At 39.9% G+C, this 18,188-nt stretch overlaps 1 protein-coding gene across 1 annotated transcript in view; it reads right to left on the bottom strand.

Moving 5' to 3' along the window:
* Positions 1-6,826: 6,826 nt before the first annotated feature.
* maml2 (mastermind like transcriptional coactivator 2) overlaps positions 6,827-18,188 on the bottom strand; it is a 32,870-nt gene continuing 21,508 nt past the window's right edge. Inside the window, exons 2-5 of the mRNA XM_084558806.1 lie at positions 13,133-14,341; positions 8,485-8,649; positions 8,267-8,375; positions 6,827-8,183 (exon numbers count right to left, since the gene is read on the bottom strand). Of these exons, the coding sequence (XP_084414932.1) occupies positions 7,342-8,183; positions 8,267-8,375; positions 8,485-8,649; positions 13,133-14,341 (2,325 nt within the window). The 3' untranslated portion in view covers positions 6,827-7,341. The remainder of the gene's footprint in view (positions 8,184-8,266; positions 8,376-8,484; positions 8,650-13,132; positions 14,342-18,188) is intronic.

Genomic DNA, 18,188 nt, shown 5'->3' with positions numbered 1-18,188 from the left:
GATCAATTAAACCTTGTGAGAAAATACAGTATACAAGAGTTTCAATGTTTTCAAGTGTCTTCCTAAAGAGGGAGCTGAACTGCTCCGTGCGATCCTGTGAGTGTTTAAATGAGGAGTTTGTAGGCTACAGCTAGTTTGAGCAGGTTTAAGAGTCAAGTCAAGGGGTGATGTAGAAGGTCAGGGTCTGACTGATGGTGGCGAATTACACAGATTGATTTTTTTTGTGTGTGTGTGTGCGTGAAATAATTAAAAACAATCAGTTATCTCAGTCAGGAATTGTTGTTGTGGCAGATTCCAAAGATGTTTTTTTTTTTTTTGATGTAATGACACTAACACTTATTTTTTTGCTTCCATCTTCAGAGTCCAGGAATGGTTATGATTTGTAAATCAGCCTCTGTATGAACAAACCGTATAAGCTAATGAGAAAAACTGATGTACGTTTTAAGTGTTACCGGACGTATGAGTAGGTCTAGCCGAGAGATTTCTCCTTTTACTTTTTTTTTTTTTTTTTTTTAGATGGCTGTTTTGAGTGACTAACCCTGAGATTTTAAAGGACGAGGTTTCAGAACAGAGAAGCAAGTGATTCTCCTACAAGCACTCACATGTTTACATACTCCAATTAAGAAACTGCTACAGCCGCAGTGGAGACGACACACTGACAATTCTGTTATAAATCATGTTATTTTGATGTTTACACGATGACTACATTTTTGCATTACTGCAGTAACCTTTGAATAATCAGCCTGCTGTGCATGCCATTGGTTGAGGCCTTGCAGGATGTCACCAATTCTGTTGCCAGCCAATATTAAATTGGTAGCATTAACTTGATGGAACACTATACATACATATATAAATATATATAAATATATATATATATTAGATTAGGAGACATGAACAATTTTTTTTATTCTGCGTGAGAAACCTCTTTTTAGTTTTGATTTTACTGATCATTAAATCGATGGATTTAAGATGGATGAACAGTGTTGGTGAGAACAATGCAACTAAAATGAGTGGTACACCACAGTGCTTGTATTGCACGGCTAGAGTTTTCATTTTGACGCAACGATGCATTTTGTCACACAAACCTGATTTTATGCTTACTTAGAGTGTAACTGTCGGAGCATATTAGCTGTTGACTGTAGCAGTAGAACTAATCACAAGTTAAAGGATTTTGTATTTAGAGTTTTTCTAAATGCACATGAAATGAATTCATATTCAGTAATGATCTGTTCATTTTTTTTTTTTTTTTTTTTTTTTGATATGTGCATGTGTTTTAGAAAAATAAATTCTGTTACATTATATCTTCCTTCATATGATACTTTGAAATTGGCCTGAAATAAAGTATATACTTTGTGGTAATATTTCCCTTGTGTGGTGTTTTATTGTGTTTATGAATTCTATTTCTCAAACAAATGTCAATTAAATACATATATATATATACAAATATATCTACACTGCCTGGCTGCCTTTAGCTTTGATTACAGCACGCATTCACTGTATAATTGTTTCAATAAGTTTCTGCAATGTCACAAAACTTATTTCCATCCAGTGTTACACTCATTTTTCACCAAGATCTTGTATTGATGATGGGAGAGCCTGACCACTGCACAAAGCCTTCTCCAGCACATCCCAAAGATTCAGGTGTTCGAAGTGCTTTAAATTAAATGTTTAGAATCTGGTCAGGGGTTTTATAAACGTCTGAACACAACAAGTTTGAATAATTATTCACATTGGAGTCAGTTATCTTGTTATTTCGGAAATTTATAATATGACATATGTCAGCTTCATGCCAAATCTGGGCCAAACGTCACTGCTTTGTGGAAATTTACTGTAAATTTCCATATAAAGCGCCCTGTTATTAATTAATTCCATTGACATTTTACACACTATTTTTGATTCTCACGGTAATACGGGACAAAGTGCGCCCCGTTTCAGCTCTTTACGGGACGATTCCGTTTTTCAAGGGACGGTTGGCAGCCGGTTGGTTTAAGAAATGAGAAGCCACTCCTTGCATCAATTGGGGTTAAATAACTTGTTGCCAGCTGAAAGATAATCGCCCATGCAGTAATTATACAATAGGAGACTCACGCCTATTTGCTTAGTTAAATCCAGGTGGCGACTTTTTTTGTTTTTGTTTTGGCCAGGCAGTGTATGTTGCATAAGGAAATGACATTTCCGTTTGTTTTATTTTGTTTTATTTATTGTTTTTAAATTTCCTTTTATTTTGAAAGTATTAACCGGAAAAACATCACTTCTGAATTGTCGTACCTTGACAATTGCCATTGTTGCAGTTCCTCACTGTGACCACAAGGCGGCAGTAAATATACACGACTCCGGGAACGGCCGTTTAACATTATGTTAAACAACTTCTCTATTCGAGAGAACTAGCTTAGTTTCCGCTAAGCTAGTTTTAAAGGCTAGCTTAGCATTGATGCAGCTACGAGAGGGAATGAGTGGAAGTTGAACTCTACGCTATGCAGAACTATTGATGTTCACTGTCCTCTAGAAATCTTATCTGTTTCGTCTTATTTTGAAAGTATTAACCGGAAATACATCCTTTCTGAATTGTGATAACTTTACCATTGACGTTTTTACAGTTCCTCACTTTGACCACAAGAGGGCAGTAAACACGGTCACGCGGCCGTTTCAAGAATCATACGTCTTTACTGCCCTCTTGTGGTCAAAGTGAGGAACTGTAACAATGTCAATGGTAAAGTTATCACAATTCAGAAAGGATGTATTTCCGGTTAATACTTTCAAAATACCGAGTGATCGCTAACTACATCTGTTTTATTTTTTTTTATTAAAATATGATAGTTTGCATTATCTAGTTTCAGCTAAGCTTGTTTCAACAAGGCGAGCTTAACCTTTGTGCAGCCAGGAGAGGATGTTCACTGCCCTCTTGTGGCAACAAAGATTAACTGCAACATTAAGTCAAACCAGCATTAATACGTTCAGACTTGATATGGAAATACATCTTATTATCATTATATAAATGCTTTTCTGCTATGCCGCTAACACAAATGATTATTTTCTTTACGGATGTATCTGCAAATTGTTTCTTATTATTACTTCTTGCAATAAGCTAGCAAGGCTAATCATTTAGCTTTGCCCTAGACTTTGAATCTCGGCTGTTTTCAGTGAATCAGATAAAAGAATTACGAATAATAATTAAAAAATAAATAAATAATAATAAAAAAATAGAATAAAATATAAAAGTTCAGTCCGTGCATCTATTTTTCTGTCCTGCTAATGTTTTGAAAGTAAGTCAGCCACTAAATGAATAAATAATTGAACTTGGATAATAAAGTATTTAGGTTACTGGATGGGCTGGAAATCTTGCTAAACTAAAATGTGTGCTTCTTTTGATTTTCATCCAACTTCTCCTCTGCTACATGTTAAAGAAAATACTGTACTTTTTACTTTACTACATGTAGGCCACGTGTCAGCGTAAGCTATCATCGTTAGTAGGATATTGTTATACACAAAATATGGCTTAAACTTACACAACGGTGTAAAGAAGTAATAATAAGAAACAATTTGCAGATACATCCGTAAAGAAAATAATCATTTGTGTTAGCGGCATAGCAGAAAAGCATTTATATAATGATAATATGATGTATTTCTATTTCCATATAATCAAGTCTGAACGTATTAATGCTGGTTTGACTTAATGTTGCAGTTAATCTTTGTTGCCACAAGAGGGCAGCGAACATCCTCTCCCGGCTGCACAAAGGTTAAGCTAGCCTTGTTGAAACTAGCTTAGCTGAAACTAGATAATGCAAACTACCATATTTTAATAAAAAAAATAAAACAGATGTAGTTAGCGATCACTCGGTATTTTGAAAGTATTAACCGGAAATACATCCTTTCTGAATTGTGATAACTTTACCAGTAACGTTGTTACAGTTCCTCAGTTTGACCACAAGAGGGCAGTAAACACGGCCACTCGGCCGTTTCAAGAATCATACGTGTCTACTGCCCTCTAGTGGTCAAAGTGAGGAACTGTAACAATGTCAATGGTAAAGTTATCACAATTCAGAAAGGTTGTATTTCCGGTTAATACTTTCAAAATACCGAGTGATCGCTAACTACATCTCGATTAGAAAAATGTACGTTTTTCGCTATTTTTCTAAAAATCTTTTAATTTTTTAATTAAAATATGGTAGTTTGCATTATCTAGTTTCAGCTAAGCTAGTTTCAACAAGGCTAGCTCAACCTTTGTGCAGCTAGGAGAGGATGTTCACTGCCCTCTTGTGGCAACAAAGATTAACTGCAACATTAAGTCAAACCAGCATTAATACGAATGATTATTTTCTTTACGAATGTATCCGCAAATTGTTTCTTATTACTTCTTTACACCGTTGTGTAAGTTTAAGCCATATTTTGTGTATAACAATATCCTACTAACGAGATGTCTAACGCTGACACGTGGCCTACATGTAGTAAAGTAAAAAGTACAGTATTTTCTTTAACATGTAGCAGAGGAGAAGTTGGATGAAAATCAAAAGAAGCACACATTTTAGTTTAGCAAGATTTCCAGCCCATCCAGTAACCTAAATACTTTATTATCCAAGTTCAATTATTTATTCATTTAGTGGCTGACTTACTTTCAAAACATTAGCAGGATATTTATTTATTTATTTGTTTATTTATTTGATTAATCAACAGACAAGTTACTTGCTAGTGCTAGTTTCCATCTGTTGTCCCTAGCCAGATCTTAACAGGCACCCTAAAATGCAAAAGTCAATAAGTAAGAATACAGTATAAATACAGAAAGAAAAAAGAAAAGAAAAAGGCAATAAAAGAAAAGTATATTCATGGACTCAAGTATTTGGAGTATGGTTACACTTGTAATTTTCCCTGATCCAGGTTTTAAGCTGTTTTTTTAAAAATGGAAAGACTATTACACTCCCTTAACTCATTGGGCAGACTATTCCAAAAAATAGTGGCTCTAATAGAAAAGGCTGTGTTTCCAAACCTACTTTGTCTATATTGAACTATGCAGTCCCCTCTGGTGGTTGCTCTGGTTACTCTATTGACCTTGTCTTTCTGTTTTATGAACTGGCACAGTGGTGGTGGAGCAAGCCCGCGGAGTACCTTGGATAGAAAAATAGATAAATGGACTGAACTTTTATATTTATTCTATTTTTTTATTATTATTATTTTATTTTTTAAATTATTATTCGTAATTCTTTTATCTGATGATTCACTGAAAACAGCCGAGATTCAAAGAATAGGGCAAAGCTAAATGATTAGCCTTGCTAGCTTATTGCAGAAACACTTTATGAGTCTTTATGCCATCTAGTGGTCACAGTAAGTAACTACAATAGCACTGCGGAAGCGTCAAGGCAACAAAAATTATCTTATCAAGTATTTCCGGTTAATGCCTTCAAAAACAAAAGACAAAGAAATCGTGTGTGTGCAGCGTACGCTAATAAACGTAAACGTATTTTTTTTCTCTGTATATTTTATTATTCTTGATTTTTTTTGTTCTTTCTACAATATAATAACATACAAGATACTCAAATGCTTTTTAAAATAAAACCCTGATTAGGAAGAACTACTACTTCCGGTGAGGACTTCCAAAATAAACTTTCAAATTGCCGAAGTGAAGGTTGCGCTTACAGATGAGGGTATATTGAAGCCGTTTTAGTCTTTACGTGCTTTTGGTGTGTTGAACTAATTAGAAAGAAGATGCGGACACTCACCTGACATGTTGATTCCTCGGCTCTAAGGGGCAAACCGACCGCAGGCTCACTTGGATTGACTATACACATTCCCGTGATTGGTCCCAATGCAAAACATCTGCGTGTCCCCTGCCATAAATCACAGTGCTCATGGGTATTGTAGTATTTTGAAACAAATGGACAACAAACTGAGTAAAATCAAAATAACATTAGACAAAGAAATTATTATAACAGCGTCTATCTTGGGCAGAGAAGGCAAATATCCATCTTTTATTTTATTGTTTCACATAATGCCTCCAAAATCACTTATGATCCATTTCAATAAAAATATTTCCCAACTTTTCATGTATGTACTTAAAAATAAATAACTAACTAAATTATAAATATTGTACTGTATCTGATGATGCCCCTGATCAAAAATATCTTACCTGCGCTCATTGTAGATATGAAAAAATGTGTTTATATTATCTTGTTGCACAGTTGTCACGTGCATATTTTCCATCTTTTTTTTTTTAAATGATGATGTGATAACATATTAAATATATATATATATATAACTGTTGTTACTCAAAGGTTTGTACTCCCACATCCTGCAGTAAGCGCACACCTGTCACTGTCACCTCTCCACCTTTGTTTAACTTTCAGAAATGCGCAGTAGTGACTTGGTTTCTCAGCTTTGTCAAGCTTTTACCAGATATCGTAAAAAAAAGTGTCAGCAAACAGAAAACAATAAATATTCAGAAGCTGTTTAAGACACATTTGTGATTCGGAAACTTGTCAAACACGGATATCTGATAATTTCACACCTGCAACTTCAAAATAACAAGAAACCAATGTCAGATTTATATTAGAATATGTTCTTTTCAGTGAATAGTTTGATGAGAATAAACATATTCCTTCTAATACCTTTGATGACTTGAAACATTCTTGTAGAATATTCTGCTCATTATAATATAAACTGGTACAAAATACATGATGGATTATATTATACTATTACAACAATTACTAAAACTGTACAAGCCACAGAAAGTCTTTATAAATAAGTCCGCCTTTGATTTAGATTGCAAATGATCTGTTAATGAAGGAAATAAACAAAAACAACACTTTATTCAAATAAATTTTATTAATTACATGTATTATAATGTCTAATTACTATCCCAATAATTATTAAATATCACATGGAAAATAATAATAATGGTTACATTTTTAAAAAAAAAAAGAAAAAAAACTGCGCTGAAAGCTACCACAGATGAAAAGGCTTGAACGATGAGGACGAGAAATGCACCTCTGTGTGTACGGTAGCAAAACCTCGGGAAGTAAATACCACGTCATGCTAAACAGTGGAGGCAGATTTAGAAAGACCAAGTTGAAAGTAACACAGCAATGTTTTCTTTTCACAGTGGGAATTTTGTATTTCATCCTATACGACAGCACTAGAGCGTGACACAAATAGGCAGAGTAGTAAGGACAAAGACAAATTCCTTTCACAGTACATACAATACAAAACACGTCAGTATACTTGAATAACAAATAATATGAGTTTATAAAATTCCATTTTAACATTATTTACAAATGCTATCCTTTCCACCGTACATACATGACCTCTGTAATTTGAAGCTGCGGGTCAATTTTTAGCATCTGTGACCCAAATTCACGAGTGACTGCCCAGGATTTCATCCAGATTTATATCTTTCATCCAGTCATCGTTCCCAGAGCCAGATTTGAGCAGAGAGTCTATGAAGTCTGAGTCTGCGTTGATTCCTGGAACTGTGTTGTCTCCCTCTGGGAGGAAGTCAAAGGTCAGACGGTTGGCTCTGTTATTCTGGTAGCTGTTGGAGCTCTGACTGGGCTCTGCAAAGTTGCCTGCTGGTACCCTCTGTTCAGGAGACGCCTGGTTCAGGTTTCCCACCGCCGACGGAGAGCCCATCATTGACGGGTTTGGTCTCGGGCCTGTGTCTCTTATCGAAGGAGTTATAGGGAGCATCCCGATGTCTGGAGCTACCTGGTTAGGAGGGACGATGTGCCTCTGTTGGTATGGATGGTTTGGCATGTCCTGCGCACCCTGAGACTGTAGCGGGTTAGGAAGCCGCCTCACAGTGAGCCCAGTTGTCACTTGCTTGTTGGCTGGACCCCAGCTCATGCTGGCATTTGTCATCAAGCCTCCTAGACCCTGTCCCGGCACCCCCGAGGAATGCAGGTCAGCTGTCGTTCTCTGGTGCTGTACACCTGCTACACTGTTCATCCCGAAGGACTTTCCTTGCGCGTTTGGACCCAGGAACCTCGGTTTACTTGGATTCAGCCCCACTCGATTGTGACTGTTTTGCTGCTGGAACTGGTTGATACAAGAGCCCGGGTGAATGTCTGCGCCGATCCCAAATCTGCGGTCCAGTGGTGACGGACTCATCTTCGAAGCAGATCCGCTCGGGAGGCGACAAGAAATGGACTGAAGGCTGTTGTCAGGGCCGTTGCTGGGAGCCTGGGAGGAGTTTTGACCTGATGAAATGCAAAGAAAAACTGGTCAGCGCACTGATCCCTATATGAACATTTAAAGCTTAATTGCCAGAAATGTAGAGCACCTGCGAAGAGATTCCCTTGCTGAACTCCCACCAAACCTCTTGACTGCTTGTAATCTGGTGGCGGCCTTGTGAGATGACGACTGAACTGATCGTGTGTATTGTCTTTGTCCTGGAAAGGGAAGACAAATTAAATACTTGATTAGTCAACTGAAGGAATCCTCAGAGAGTCTGAACTGCGCATTAACGGGTTGAAGCTGTATGATGTGAATGCCGCTTACTGAATTGCTGATGCCGTGCTGTTGCTGGTTAAGCGGTCTCTGCATAACCTGAGTTTTGACCGGGCCTTTCTGCTGGTTAGTTGGCGCCGAGGGACGAGGCTGCGACTGGGCTGTCATGATCCCTAAGCTTCCATTAGTGGGCAGCCTTGGACCAGCGGGAACCCCCTTAGAAGAAGAGATAGGTTTTACATCAAAAAAAGAGGCATAAAAAAACAAAACCAGAACAGTGCAATGACACATGCTGGCCACTAGAGGGCAAAACTCTACAAGACATCATATATCTGTGTCAAAGATGCTATTCAACCTCCAGAATGTGGTCAAGGCTACTCCCTCTGCAGATGAAAAAGGGAGACTCGCAGAGAGGCTTTTTTTGGAAGGAGGGGGTGCGAGCCCTCCTCAAGGCCTGCCTCTCCCTTGAGAATTGTGTCTACAGAGAGTGGAAAGAATCCATGAGACAGCAGGAAATGTGTGCCGATGGGAAGTTAAGCGCCAGCACCATGACTACCTCCATTTAATAAGCTCCCCTTTACTGATCACTGTGTTGTGTTTGGCAAAGGAGGCATTCCATCCTCTAGAAACCCATTTGGCTCCCGACACTATCCCTGATTAAAATGTCGTAGTCGGCAAGCGCTCACATTTAATTGAGACATCCAAACTGGCTTTTTTGTTTGAAGTCTCGTCCTCGGCGCGTGCTCGTGCAGATAAGCTCTCACCAATCACGGCTGCTTCAGATGTTACATGTCCTCGCGGCGCATATTTCCGCAGCTTTTTTAGGCAGCTGTGGGGCCCATCGACGCGCTCCAAGTAAAACTGGTCTTTCATGTGGACACAAGGACACCCTCGCGCCGCTGAGGCTTCAACAAAGTGTGCGCATTTGTCATGAAGGAGGTTAATGTGCACCAAATCCAAGTCAACATACACTGTGTATACAGCGTCAGGCGCTGTGTTGACTTAAAATGTTTCCCAGGGTGAAATGGATCAGAAATCCAACAGCGCATTTAGCAGAAGCTATTATTCAGAGGGAAGATTCTTTGCAGAGAATTTATATCTACATGGTGGTGACTTTGCGAGCCCCAGAAGAGGAACAAGAAGAGCTGAGGGGAGAGTACATTCAAGTGCGAGTCTGAGTGAATGATAATGAATGGACTGAAATTTGGAGAACTAACGAGACAGGATCAGAGAATGAGGGAAGTTGAAACTCATCAGGAGTCACAAGCCATTTCACATACGCAAATATTCGGATTCACTTCCCAAGTTCAACCCACACAGCAAACCAAGCATGGCAATGAGGTTACACAGGGACTGGAACATCAAAACAGCGGTTTCTCCTATTACTCTAAGCAGAGTCACCGGCTTTGATTCATTCTATCCGGTTATCGAGACTGGAAGAAACTGTGGCCATCACAGAGGTAAAGAGGGCTTGTTTAGCCTTTGTTGTAAGAAAAAAAAAAAATCTCAACAAGGGGTGTTGTTTTAGCATCTACAACTGACTAATCCTCTCTGTCATCCTGACGTGTCATGAAGCTGTTTTCCATGTTTTCCCCCCTCTCATTCTTCACAAGCTTGTTGTAAATGAATACCACATGTGGCTCGGGCCTTGAGAGAGGGAGCGGAGTGATTTAGTCTCCCATCCTGCAGCAGTGCAGGCAGCTGACAGTGATCCAGGCCCAGCTTTGCCGGCTCTCACACTGCACTTCCTCCAGCCTGGTCTCAGGACGCTGTCCCTGCGGAGCGCCTCTGCATCTGGACTTGGCCTCAGCTCCCTTTCCCAGGAAACAAGCACTCCCTTCACAGCACTGCCGGAGTGACCTGCTAGGCTCAACCCCTGTGGCCCCGCTCTTATCGTAAGTGAAGGTTGCGGAGCCAAAAGATCACCAACAAAGGTTGAGGAGTCCTTACTTACAGCAAGTAAACCTTTATTTCTAGTTGCTGCTGTTCTTTCATTGTTTCTTTTGATTCTCATTTTGATTTTTGACGTTATTGGACAGCCAGTAGCCAAGACGAGGACAAGCAACGGCGGGAGAGAGACGGAGGTGCGCCACAAGTCTATGGCCAAATTCAAAGCATCAACTTCATGGTTGTATGGTAATGCACTCTAACCATTCAGCTACTGCAGCACAGCGGGGTTCATACGTGATTAATCTGTTCTGAAGAATTTGCATTCAAATGTCTCAGTGTGTTATAATGCTGAGAAGTGTGTTATTTAAAAATGCCAACGTGCATTTTGCTCAGTTAAATTAACAGATCATTGAATTGATCGGTTTGCCCTGGACAACCATTTTGCTGTAGTTTCAAAGTGGCTCCTTTGAAGCTGCAAGATTGTTTTTATGGCATTTAGTTACCAGATTTTGTAATGTAAGAAATAATAATGACCTGCAGTAGTATTTGGTTCTTTCTTCAGCTCAGATACACAACACAGCTTCACTAGCGACACAAACCTTTGAAACAGCACTGCCCACCAACCTCAGTAACCCAGGTTTCATAATGCATTAGTATGCTCTAGTGTACGCTGCCCCAGAACGTACTGAAGTATATTTGACCTCATGATTAGAGACTTACTCGGTGGTGGATTTGAATCTCGATGAAATGTTTGATTCAGCAACTGATTATTAAAATGTAAGAAGGTTCAAACAAGCACAGCCGTTCAGCTGCAGCCCACTGCTAGTCGCTGGTGTTACACAGGGGACTGGGGAGTTCTTTCAGGACCTTTATTTCTCTGGCATTACTAATTCAGTTCACTGTGGGAAGAGACTCCACTCCTTCTCCTCTCTGTGAGCTGCCCCTTCCTCATTAGCTGGACTTTTAACCCTGTCCATGCTTACTGCAAAAGACAAACACCTTTATCAGTTTTTTTTTTTTTTTTAAAGCACCTGCTAAAAAGCTTTAAGGTGGTCCTGGTTGCTTCACTATACGTCCAACACTATCGCATCCCGACGTTAATGTTTGCATATTTCATTTGCTCAAACAAACTGCATATTTAAACAAAATGTCCTTGGCAAAGCCGTCTCATAAACCTTTACCCAATATGAACTCCTGCACGGCCTCGTATCCTCAGCATTTTAAAGACCAGAGGTGACTGAGCTTTTACTTTCAGGAGCTCTGGGCTTTGGAAAAGTTTGTTAATAATTCATCAAACTCCATTTAAGGCTTTTTCATTATTTCATATCCAGCTCTTTTAAGTCTCTCCCCCTTCCTTCCCACCGCTGTGCCTTTATCCCGTTCTATTGGTTTTAATTGAGCTTTTACACATGCTACGTTACATTTAGAACCGGAGAATTAACACCGTGCCGTTTTCTATTCTCTTTACGCCGAATGTGCACGCTAACGCTAATTCTGACATAACGAGCACTTTTACTTTTGATCATTTTAATTGATGTGGTGTGAATAGAGGCGGTCTGACATGTGGGAAATCAGGTTATTTGATGCCATTATTTACTACACATATATATAAAATTATTTAAAAAAAAACACATTTCTACCTCAAACATTCATGTAAAGCATATGATAATGAAAAGGGAATTTTAAGACAACCCTGAACATCCACTGTTCAGAGTGTAAATGGCTCTAGTGGTAAAACTGGTCCTGCTCTATCTACACATGACAACGTATTTGTCACCATCCTACCTTGTTTACTTCCATGTCTGCCTAACTCCCTCCCTCTCTCCACCCTCTCCCAGTCACTCAAGCACTTCCCTTGATCTGCAGAGGTTATGAGAGCTCTCTTGTGCAGCTCGCATTATCATTTCACACAAAGACAGCTACAGATAGTGTTGGTGCAAAAATGAAAGAGGGGACGGTCTAAATCTCCCCAATCATAACAAATCAGTGATTCAACCTCCGGCACCAGGCTAAGCAGATTACTGTCATTTTCCACCACTTGTCCCTTGTAGCTAACAACCTCCAATTAGCAAATCCCGCTGTGCATATCTGTGCCCTGACGGGGAGCCACCATGACAAGCAGAGAAATTAGAAGTCCTGCATGTTAATCTACCATGCTCTGGCAATCTGTGTCATCGTCAAAGCAGTTTCGGGGGAAATGCATATTGAAGGGAGTCAGAACAGCAAAGGCACAGACATTAGTTTTAACAATAAAGTCCCACGGCAAACAGCGGCGCATTGTTTAGACGGCAGGGCGGCTGATCGAGGGAAAAAAAAAAAAAAGGAGGAGGAAGTTCGACAGCGCTAGCTATCATATTACTACACCTTCAGCAGAAAAAGCACAACCTATGCTATTATTCACTTTGTACATGCAATATAATAAAATACACCAGCGCTCATGACACTTTTCTGGGAGACAACAGACTCTAGTTGTCAGAATCAGAACAGTATTCACACATACAAGGAATTTGTTTAGGTGTTTGGTGCAATAAACACAAGTCAAGTAAGAAATAAGAGAAATATAAAATATTAGTGGCAGTAGCTGTGTTGTACGGTGCTCATCGATTAAGATACTTTGGGTACATGTTGTGTCAATCTCCAATGTCTTAGAGAATTGTTTTTGCAATATATCATATATGATGGCAGATAAATATCATTGTATAACATTGTAAAAGAAAAACAGTCATTGTCTATGGTTATGGAGCTTGTTCGAAGACCGTTTTCATGTCACAGCACCCGTGTGAATGTGAATTTTGTACAGAGTCCTTACCTGTCGTGGTTGTGACAGTCTGAATGGCAGCCCCGCAGGAACTGACTTGGGTTGCAGACAAAGCGACCCCGATGTCGGGATTTGTTGGTTCTGGAAATGGTGAGCTGAATGTGACGGATTCTGTCCCGGTGACGGCGACGGCTGCTGCGGTTCTGTCTTGTTGACTTGGTTTGTCATGATAGACATGGGCTGGCTGGCAGGATGGGGAGCTTTAGGGCTGAAGTGTAATGTGGGCTTGGTGCTGAGCACTTTCATGTCCAAATGATGGGAGGCATTGTGGCCGTTTGACTTGAAGAGGCAGTTGTTGAGGCCTTTACTGTGTGGCCCAATCCTCTGCTGGCTAAGTGGGGCCGGGCTGGAGACTTTGTCTTGGGGGAAGGTGCTGGTGGAGGAGTGGGTACTCATGGCAGGAGCCCAGCTAGTCATTCCCATAGGTGTGTTTTGGTGGTGGTGATGGAGAAGAGAGCTCGGCTGCTGCTGGTTTGCTGCCATCTGCTTCAGCTGCTCTGCGTGGGATATTTCTGGCCAGCAGGGCAAGGATCTGGGGTGTCCTGCCTGAGTGTTACCTTTCTGTGATGTGGTGGTGGAAGAGGTGCTGGTCAATGTGAAAGAAGGGCCCGCTGAGGCTGGTCGAAGCTGTGGTGAGCCACTGTGAACCTGACCGAAATCTGGCGAGTGCTCCGTCTTTATGGGCTTCTCCAATGGGGAACAAAGACTGGCAGCTGCTCCTGCTGAGCTGGGCCGTCCTAGATCCAGGCCGAAGGTATCATCCTGCTTTAGCATTTTCTCAAACTCAAGATCGTTCAGCGGGGGCACAGACTTTGTGAGCTCATCAAACAGATCCTGAAGCTCTGGGTCGATCTGACCACCACCTTCATCCTTGAAGTCAAAAATCATCTCTGGGTTAGACTGGCCACAAGACTGGATCTCTATGGGCTCTTTTTTCATTTCCTTCAGAGTCATGTTGAATATGTCCGACCCTAATCCATGGGGCATCATGTAATTCTTTCTCTGCATGCCCATGGCTGAGGACCCTTGCAGGGAGTGGGACTGGGTTAGGTTATGGTTGCACGTTCCATGTCCCAGACCACCAGCATCCACACGGAGCCGCTTAAAGTCTGATCCAGAGAAACCACAGGAGAGGCCATTCTGCTTTGGTGTGTGCCCCGGTGCGTGTCCCTCAATCTTCCTGCGCAGAGATCCTTGAAGCTGCAAAACACAACATAATAGAATTACACTGAGAAAATACAAAAAAAAAGAAAAAGAAAAGATTTCAGCTGGTAACCTTCACCTCAGCTTTATTTCATTAAATTGTTATTTGCCGGCAAGTGTTTCTCAAAAAAGACGGCAATAGTTATGCGCTTGGAGAAAGACTAACCCTTCACCCCGAAACATTTTCATAACAAAACTAATTATTGCTTTTGAATTAAATCCTAGGAATAGTCCTTAAAATGTGTACTTTAAATCATGCACAGAGGTCAAAGTATCACCATGTATTCAAATCCAACTTCACAATTAACTAAAGTCTTGTCGATGCCAGAAACTTGGCAAACTTGTGATGTGCAGTAAGAAACTTTAAATATTGGACACCAGCAGTATTCAGTACAATAATTGTTCATTTTACTGAAACAGCAATGATGTCTCAAAAGCTTTATTCTGGCACAAATCAGACCGTTACATCACTTGCAGATGTATAGAGATAGCGCACAAAATGGTTTAGTTAAACATTTACAATCTAGCAATGAAATGTTGGAGAAGTGTTTTGATATAATGCAGTCTGTGCGCAGTGGATGGGATGAGAAGATAGTTAGGAATCTGATACAGTCGACAGACTGCAGAGAGAAGAATAGGTTCTTTGTCTGTTTCCCTCATTTGCATATATTATATTTTCCTCCATTGTGCTTCGTTAGATAGCAGAGTTTCTCCTTTGTGGCTGAGATTCTGCTTAACATGCTGGTGCATATATCTGATTTCCTTTTGTCCTATGAATATGTCTTCATTTAAGCCAGTAAGAACACAGCCGTGACTCTAAACTCTAACCACTCTAACACCTCGTAAAACTGAAACCTTTAAAACGCTAACATAATTTGCATGTTCATTACTGTGAAAACAAAACTGCTTACATTAAGGAATATATTATTCAGTTCATTCTTTTCACGTAAGCCTATGAGTCGTTAACAACAATTCACTGGGAGAAAGAAATTCTATCCAGAGGCAATCTCATTCACACCGTATACACGGCTGATTATCTGACCACGTTTTAATGTGGTGCTTGCATGGAAACAAAATGGCTCGGATTGTACACCAGCCTGAGCAAAGGAGAGCAGTGTGAGCGTGTTGCATATTTCACTGTGGGAACAAATTTGAGTCATTTCCACCTGCTGGCAAACATTACATTAAGATGATTCATAGCCGGAGGGGTTGGAGTGAATCCTGCAGTACATTTCTACTCTGCTCAAGTCTGCATTACTTCTGCTTAGGGCCTTAACAATAGCGCACAGATACAGCCACACATTTTTTTATCAAGGTGTAAATATCTCTGTGACTCACCAAGCCTCTTCTATTAAAGCTAATAAGTGTGTGTATAATTCATCATGCTGAATGGATGGTGGTGGTGTACTGAGAGGGGGAGGGACACTAAAATTCTAGGTGATCACGGCACTGACTTTGCATTTAACCTACTTAACATTAGTGCAGAGCATTTTCATAAGAATGACTGCAAAATTAAAGATTTCCAGGCCTTGTTTTTAGTACATAAAACATATTTTCTTTATCACAATGGTGAGTTTGAAGGCAGATGGTAACGTCAGCTCCAAATTCAATCATAAGTGAATTAGTTTCCGTTCTTTTTTTGTCAACAATGTGACATCACTGTCTAGGACAGCATCAGGCAAAAAGTGTGTTGCAAAACTGTGCTACTCAAACATCTCTTATGGTCAGTGTTACTTTCCTGGGATGTGTGCCCATCACCGTGCAGAATTTTGACACTTGGTGGCTGTTTTTAAGTCATTCTGCCAAAAGTAGGACTTGTCACATTAAAACCAATTTGGAAGCAAATCCTGGTCCAGTGGACAGGAAACTGCACAGACATAGATAATGGTCTTACAGTGACATGGAAGATATTTTGTATTGAGTAGTTAAATAAAAAAGGTAGTAGTTTCTAGACTTCATTATTTAAGGATGAATGTTTTATGACGATCTTTTGAGTTTGAACCTTGTTACACTGTACAAAGTACCCCATTCATTTGTTGTTTCGTGCAATAATAACGCATGTGTTTGGCTCTCAAATCTCTTTGGATTAAACAATGTTTCTTCAATATACTATGATGACTATTTAATTGAATAAAAACATAAAACAATCAAATTGTGGGTTGGTTATATATTATGTATCTCAAGGTATTTGAGTATATGGAAGTAAAGATAAATGGAGGTTCATAGATTATAAAATCATTAGTAGTTTTAAAATGCATAGATAATTTACTAAACAAATGCATTACAATTACGCAAGTAAAACAAGTAGGTCGGTCCACTAGCTTTTCCCTAACAATAGATTTTCATCCATCTAAAGAACAAACCTTGTATATTGACGTAAAACTATAAAATACTTCATGCAATGACTATCAAAAGAAAGGCAAGAACTTCAATGTACTCTGCCACAAAAGTAAACCTCAATAGAAAAGACTAGAGGGGAAGAAAGCTTAACAGCTGATGTAATGACAGTCTGGCTGCCTGGTGCCAAGTTAAGAGAACTGCAGAAACACTATTTTAAATTGGAAATGCTCCACAAATTCATCCACAATATGAACGTGTGCCATCGTCACTGAGATCCACACTATAAAACATTACTGGACATCTGTTTTTCTCCAAATGCTGAGGAAAACAGGCCTTCCAGTGTGCGCAGCTCACGCACACTTTCTCTCGTTCCACAGGGCTCATTCTGGAGAAGACAGACTCGAGTACTCCTCTTGGTTCAAGGCACCGTCTGTGAAAACACATCATGAATAATGGAAAGGACAGTGCATGTGTTGCAAAAAGCCACTGTGAGACAGGGTTGCCTCACTCCTGCCTCCGTGCCATTTAAAAATGGACTCGAGAGTAGCTCTCAATTCAGAATTCTAAGATGATGCGTCCCAAGTCTTTTGTGCAATCAAGATTTTCTCAAGGTTAAATAGCTCTCCTGTGTATCCTGATACAACTTTCATTTGAATTAAAAAAAAAGAGCATCCAAGTTAAACTATTTTTTTTTCTTCCATGTCCAACAAAAAGGACCATCCTGTTCACTCAACTCTCAGTCCTCAGAAGCAGTGGCCTCCTCCTGGCCTGAAATCCTCATGACTGATCTCCAAGTGATCTGAAAATAGATTTTTTGATTAACATTTAATGAGCTCAGAAGCTCTGAATCACTTTGAAAGTGACTCCTGCTGCATGAGCAGCTCAAACGTATGTATTATATATCGATCATGTTAGAGATGAATGCATTTTTTGCTTACAAAATGCAATGGTTAGTAAGCAAAACGTTAATTTAGCGATATTTTTAATACAACCCCTGACCCAAAAAATCGTACGAAATAAATCTGTGATCAAAAGTTCTCATACATTTAAGAGAAAATAACTAAATTTGCTGTAAAGATTAAAGATTTTAAGATAGAGGAATAAGATGCCACTTTGTGAGGTATCCATCTGTCTCATGGGCTTTAACTGACCCAATTTTGGATACACAAAATTCTCAGAAAATAACTCTAATAAGGGAATCAAGAATGAGAAAAAAAAAAAGCTTTCAGTTTTGAATACACCTAATCTTTTCAGTGGTCCCTATTGACGCCTCTTGACCGTGGCGGTGGGGAACCTGACCTTGGCCGTGTCAACAGGGGCTATATATTCATGGCAGCTGGAAGGCTGTTGGCTTGTGTGTCAAGCTGAGCAGTGTGGTGATGCTGAGCGCTGTGGATGGGGCTCCGGGTGAGCCATCACAGGGATGCAACACCAGGCCTCTTGGTACCATCTGTCAGTCCAGTGGCATAGCCCTCAGAGCCATACATGCTTGAAGGGTATAGGT

The sequence above is a fragment of the Chelon labrosus genome (genome assembly GCF_963514085.1).
Source record: "Chelon labrosus genome assembly, chromosome: 13".
Lineage (NCBI taxonomy): Eukaryota > Metazoa > Chordata > Actinopteri > Mugiliformes > Mugilidae > Chelon > Chelon labrosus.
This window is presented reverse-complemented; position numbering and strand designations above follow the sequence as displayed.